At 47.3% G+C, this 6,000-nt stretch overlaps 1 protein-coding gene across 4 annotated transcripts in view; it reads right to left on the bottom strand.

The window, feature by feature from the left end:
- Window positions 1–348: 348 nt before the first annotated feature.
- The window catches only part of LOC131663421 (agrin), a 26,705-nt gene continuing 21,053 nt past the window's right edge, over window positions 349–6,000 (bottom strand). For 2 of the 4 annotated variants that reach the window (XM_058933824.1, XM_058933821.1), the window contains exons 2-9: window positions 5,261–5,377; window positions 3,687–3,996; window positions 3,121–3,264; window positions 2,292–2,462; window positions 2,009–2,173; window positions 1,801–1,923; window positions 1,318–1,494; window positions 356–1,147 (exon numbers count right to left, since the gene is read on the bottom strand). In XM_058933824.1, the coding sequence (XP_058789807.1) occupies window positions 916–1,147; window positions 1,318–1,494; window positions 1,801–1,923; window positions 2,009–2,173; window positions 2,292–2,462; window positions 3,121–3,264; window positions 3,687–3,996; window positions 5,261–5,306 (1,368 nt within the window). In that variant the 5' untranslated portion in view covers window positions 5,307–5,377 and the 3' untranslated portion in view covers window positions 356–915. Of the gene's footprint in view, window positions 1,148–1,317; window positions 1,495–1,800; window positions 1,924–2,008; window positions 2,174–2,291; window positions 2,463–3,120; window positions 3,265–3,686; window positions 3,997–5,260; window positions 5,378–6,000 lie in introns of all 4 variants that reach the window. The other 2 variants (XM_058933822.1, XM_058933823.1) reach the window with 2 other exon arrangements.

Raw genomic sequence — 6,000 nt, 5'->3', positions numbered from 1 at the left:
ATTAATCCTTCAGTTTCTTCATTTTAGCCACGCACGTGGCTCAGACTGTTGTTCCTTAAATAATAACTGTAAAACTGGAAAAAATATTCATTCTAATTAGTTAAAATAACTCGACAATCAAGGAGCTAGATATAAAATATAAGTTTATTGCAATAGCAGATGAGCGAATACAATATAAATATAACAAAAAGACGATGGTCAGATATGTTGATTTCGATAATAAATTAATGGTATGAGATGAGATTAAAGATAATAAAATACAAATATTACAGTTATAATAAAAAAATAGTACAATACAATAGTAATCAAAGTTTTGTTTATGAACACACATCACATGTTGTAAAGGCAATATATAATCAGGATTTCCATTCCTTCGCGTAGAAAATAACAGCATAGACATTGTTGCTTCATAAAAAAATCTATAATAAATAATTATATACTTAAACAGGTAAGGGCGCACTGAAATAGTCGCAAGAATACGAATGCATTATTGTGCGCGTTTATTCTCGATTTTCATATCTTGGCACTTTCGTGATTGTCCATCGCACGGCGCCACATAATGTTCATATATGCATCTAAATATTTTCATTAATTTCTTTTTTTTTTTTCTACTATATGTATCAATATAAATTAATTAAAAAATTACATATACAAATAGAATAAATAAAAACGATATTCTACATATCTACGCGGCTTACAAGCTCTGATTAATTTATTTCAGATCACTAATGTATACATATATATCAAGGCCATCTAATTATTTGATTTTAGTCTCGTATACAAAATTACGTATAAAGGGATGATTGATGAGCCGGAATTCAATTTGAAATCTTTCCAGCTGATATCACCCGATCTCGAAAGAAATAATGATTTTTGACAACAAATTTCAGTCCTACATCTCGCTGCATTTCCGTTTTAATAGAGATAGTTCTTGGGTTCCTCGGTCGGTTGTCCGCAGATTCCGTGATAGTTCTTAGTGACGTGATTTCTCGTGCGGCAGGTTTCAATCTCAAGGAAGCACTCGTTGCTGTAGGTCATGCTGTCGGTGCCGCAGACCGGATCGTAATAAGGTGGACAAATCTTTTGACAGCCTCGGAATAGGAAGCCCTGCACGCACCGCTTCATCGGCACCACGTACACGTGTTTCCTGAAATTGGCGTGACGTTTTTCAGCGCCCCATTACCGCGGAAACCGCGCCCGATACAATGCAATGCGAAGCAAGAGATATCGTTCTGTCAGACGTCGGCTGCTTTCGTTAAGTCGTGAGAAATCGCTCGTGTTAATCAATTAGACACGCGACTGAAATGCAATAGTTACCCGCAGTTGTCCCTCTTCATCTCGCACTCGTTTCTGTAGAGTTTGTTGTCGGAGCCACAGACGAATTGCCTTTCCCCGCTGCAGATCTGATTGCAGAGCGCGGTCGTGCGACAATGCTGTGCCGGCACCTGGACGACTCGCTGACCGCACGTCTCCTTTTGCAGCTGACACAGCGATCTGTCGACAAAATTATTTTTTTGCTCTTTTCTCTTTTTTTTTTTGCAAAACAATGGCTCGATATGGCGACGGCGCAGCAAAAATGCGCACGCCGCGTGTATTTATAGCTTGACTCGAGCTTAGCGTTATGATTTTCAGCGGTCGTCGTCGTCGTCAGCAGCACGATTGCGATCGCAAAATAGAAGAGGAGCAAAGCCAGGCTGCGCAGTCGGCAGTGGCATATTATAAGATAGTAACAGACGCTTGTGCTTTAAGACTAATTAAGTACGCATACATATATACACATATATATACATATATGCATACCGATAGACATTGCCGTCGCTGCCGCAAACTGGTTCCTCGGGGACGTCGTTGCAGTCCTCAGGACACTGCTCGCTTTCCTTCAAGGTCGTACACTCGCCCACGTGAGCCAGCTGGATGCCTTTCCTGCAGAAAATACGACGACGCGTTGAGTACGGCGAGATTCGGGCTTAACGTCGCCGTTGCGAAAATGTCCATGCCGCTGACTCACAGACAATTGGCGACATTCAGGTGGCACTGGTTCGGGTAGGTATTGGCGTCGCTGCCGCAAACTGGATCGACCTCGCTGCCGCAGTGCTGCTGCTGCTTCACGCACCTCGACAGTTTTGCGCGGCACTTCTCGAAGTCGACGCTCGTCACCTTTCGCCTCGTGTTTCTGCAAGCACCTCCAGATGAGCGCATCGCCAACGCCTCGTCGCGGCAGGCCGCGCAGAAAGATGGTACGTGAGAGAGAGAGAGAGAGAGAGAGAGAGAGAGAGCAAAAGAAAACTCACCCGCAATTGAGCATTTGCATTTCGCACTCGTTTCGGTAAATGTTTCCGTCGGAACCGCAAACTGCAATTTCCGCCTCGTTCCTGCAGTCCAAGGGACAAGCGGTGGCAGGGCTGCCGGAAGTCCTCTCGCGCGACACGCAGAAGGACATCGGTACTTCGAACACGTGCTTCCTGCCGAGGAACAACAATTTTTCTCTCGGTCGTACCATTGTGACTTTTTGCCCGGTTACGCGCGGCTCTTGCACCCGAACGAAGGCCACGGCCAAAGAGAGAAAAGAAGAAGAGGCGCTCTCCGTTGGAAAAGTTCGTCCGGCGCGAAACTTTGAGCAGAATTTGGACGTACATCAGATAAATTGGGTTACGCGAGCTTTCCCGGCGGACCAGTCTGCCACTCGCTCTATATTAAGTTTACAGAGAAAATTTACCGGCGCGATAAAGTTTCTGCGTATCCGATGTAAAGGCATCGGGTTGCTCGTTCGCAATCGATGCGAGAAATCTTTACCGCTTTTAATTATCAAATAGCAGCAATGGAATTAACGTTGGGAACAAACAGATTACGATTGGATTCGATGCACGTCGAGCTTTTGAATGTAACGTAGACAATTTCAATGTTACTTCTGGCAGCTTGGGAGCCGCTCGTCCGAGTGAATTAGGCACTCTGCCAAATGAGCTCATTCGCGCCCGAATAAATTCAGCGTCAATTTTCAACTAGCTCTTTCGGACTGCAACGGAAAGAAAAGACAACCGGATTTTCGTTCGAATTGGAGAAGAAGGTCAGAGTTGAAGCCGCGCTCTCGTCGGTATTCAGTTAAAATATGCGCAGTTTTACCCGCAGTTCTTCGCTCGCATTTTGCAGGTGTTCGCGTAGAGGATGCCGTCGCTGCCGCAAGCTGGCTTGGCGCCGCGCCAGCAGGACTCCCGGCAGTGTCTCGTTGTCTGGCAGTGCTTCTTGTTCGTCCTCACCACGCCTTGCCTGTGCGCCAAACAGAAAATGCACGCCCGAATGAAAATCCCATCCACTCTCTCGCGAACGCGATCCGCGCGGATTGCGTTCGTTCTCACCCCGGATGTACGCCGCGTTATTCGCGCCCGCTTCCCACGTTTCGCCGAGTGACGTTGCTCTCGTTGGCAAGCTTATGCGTTCGGTTGATTTTCATCCGTGAATTAGCTCGAGTGTTTGCTAACTCGGCGCGATAAGCCGCTCGACGTCGCGCACAAAGATTCTTATCCAGCGGCAGTGTGAAATGCACTTTCTCGCTTGTGATTTGTTCGCTTGCAACTTCCATCTGCCAGCGGCCGTACGAGCTTGTTCGAGTACCTCGGGATCGGCTGTCTTGTCGGCAAGCGCTAAATACGCAGCTGATCGTCTAATCGAGCCCATTGATCTTTACTTACCCGCACGTAAGCAGCTTCATCTGACACGTGGACTTGTAAACGTTGCCGTCGCTGCCGCAAACGGGACCGTCGAGAGGCGCAAAGTCGCAGGACACCGGGCAATTCTCTCTGTGCGCGGAGATGTTGTTGCAGGGGCCCAGGTGAGAGAGCTCGATGCCAACTCGGCACACCTCCACCCTCAGCATGCACTTGTTGAGATAGGTGCGCCCGTCGGTGCCGCACACCGGATCTTGATCGCCGGGACACCGGTGCTCGCACTTGCTACCCGACGAGCGCAGGCAGGCTGTCTTTTCCGCTGCCACCGTCACTCCTGCAATAGCACGCCCGTTTCAAGGCCTGACTTTTCGGAGGATTATAGGATCGTCACAAATATATACGCGACACGCATACCATCGCCTTATCTTGGATGCAGCAAACGCCGCGAGTGACTCATCATTATTAACGGGCGTAAACGGCTTTTAATATCTTTGTGCACTTGCATTGAAGAATAATGAATTTCAAGCGAGCGCGCGCTCACTTCGTTCTCGCGTTTGGCTGCAGTGCACGCGAGTCCCTCTACCGCTTGCATTCGTACTCGAGTACGTCTCGCGAGGCAAACGGCGCAACAACGCGCAACTGCCACCCACCCACTCACGGCGAGAACTCGCCGAAATCATATTGTCACGAGTGACGTATTAGTGTACGCAGCCAGGCGGCAGTGGCTGTAATTTGGGCGCAAAAAATATGCTTCGTCGGAGCAATGACTCTCGGAACCGTGTCGTCGTACGAGCGAACAACGTGGCTTGATAATGGCGCAATTAGACTATTTCTCTTTTTCTTTTTCAACCCGTGCACGCGCTTCTCGTTCGTAATTAAGATGCCAGCGCGCGAATTCGTTGTTTCCTCCCCTTCGTGAATTCCTTTCCGTTGCCGCAGAGGCCCTTATCTGATCGCCTAATGAAATTGTTGCGGACCAGTGAGAAGAATGCACTTTCAGTAAATTTGGGATTCAATTTGTTTTTTTACGCTGGCTCATTACCCAGGCACTTTTACTCCAATTATCTGATTATTGCGTGCAATTTAAAATGTCAGAAAGTATCTAAGGAATTTTATTTTATCGGTCTAAAGCCCAAGTTTTACCGGCGAAACTTTGAAGCGAAGTTACCACCAGTATGGTGTTAAAAAAGTTCGTTCGAACCCTTCAGAACTATGCGGATGTAAGGAGAAATAAAGCATCCTTTTTCATATTCAATGGCACGAAAAATTAGATGCAATTGAGAATAAAAACAACAACAGCCATAACAAACGAGTCAATGAAAACGCATGCAACAATTGTACACAACGGGCTTCCCCTCCCCTTTCGTTCTTACTTTTCCAAGCCTCGAGAGGAACGAGTTACAGTTAGGATATTCAAGGCCATTCTAGTTTTCACACCATCTGCGCTGTTTCTCTCTGCCATCCCGTTCCACTATTTCACTCACTCTTGCTCTCTTCGCAACAGCGTTTCGGCTTGCATGCGCGCAAGGAGAATGGAGTGCGCTGTTTTTTTTGTTTATTTGTTTTTTTGTTTTGTTTTGTTTCGTTCGTGGCTTTACCTTTGCCGCAAGTCTTCTTCCGCATTTCACACGAGGACGCGTACATGACACCATCGCTGCCGCATACCGGCTCGCCGCTCGTCGGGCAGATCCTCGGACACGAGGCCGACGCGTACGCTGAAACAGAACAACATTTTGCAATTGTTAGCCCGTTGCGCAGCATCATCCTCGCAGCTTTATGACGTATTGTTCGCCCCGTCGCGCACGGGAGGAGAATCGTTCGGCCGTGTGCTTTCCGCGTGCGCGGCTGAACGGCCGGTCGCGACACAATGGAGAACGACCGGCGGAATCACGGTCCCGCCGGTAAATGATAGAGCTGCGAATAATAAATCCGACCTCGTAAATATTTACGCTAAGCAATAACTTATTCGCGGGCGCCTGCGCATCGTCGACCAAGTTCGTACAGGCGCGAGCGCCAAATTACCGTCCGCTCCCGGTGCGCGATTTTCCGCGTTTCTATTTTTCAAGCGTCGTGATCGAACTTCTAAAAGCAAATCACGAGCGCGCGCAAAGGTAACGTTATTTCACGGATATTAGCGATTATTCACTGGTTACATATTATACACTGCAGCACCAGTTGGTGATTGCATAATTGCCGTAGCATTCTCCTTAATTTTCTTTCCTTGTTCCTTTATTTATTAATTTATTTTTTGATTTTTTGGCTCTCGCGAGATTACTGCCAGATTACGTGACTTCCGTTCTGGATTAACTTCGAATGCTCGTATGATTAAGCAACACGT

Source organism: Phymastichus coffea, unplaced genomic scaffold, assembly GCF_024137745.1.
Source record: "Phymastichus coffea isolate CEN01 unplaced genomic scaffold, Cenicafe_Pcof_1.1 PCOF00036, whole genome shotgun sequence".
Classification (NCBI taxonomy): domain Eukaryota; kingdom Metazoa; phylum Arthropoda; class Insecta; order Hymenoptera; family Eulophidae; genus Phymastichus; species Phymastichus coffea.
The sequence above is the reverse complement of the archived record's forward strand: the minus strand, read 5'-3'. Positions and strand labels throughout refer to the sequence as shown.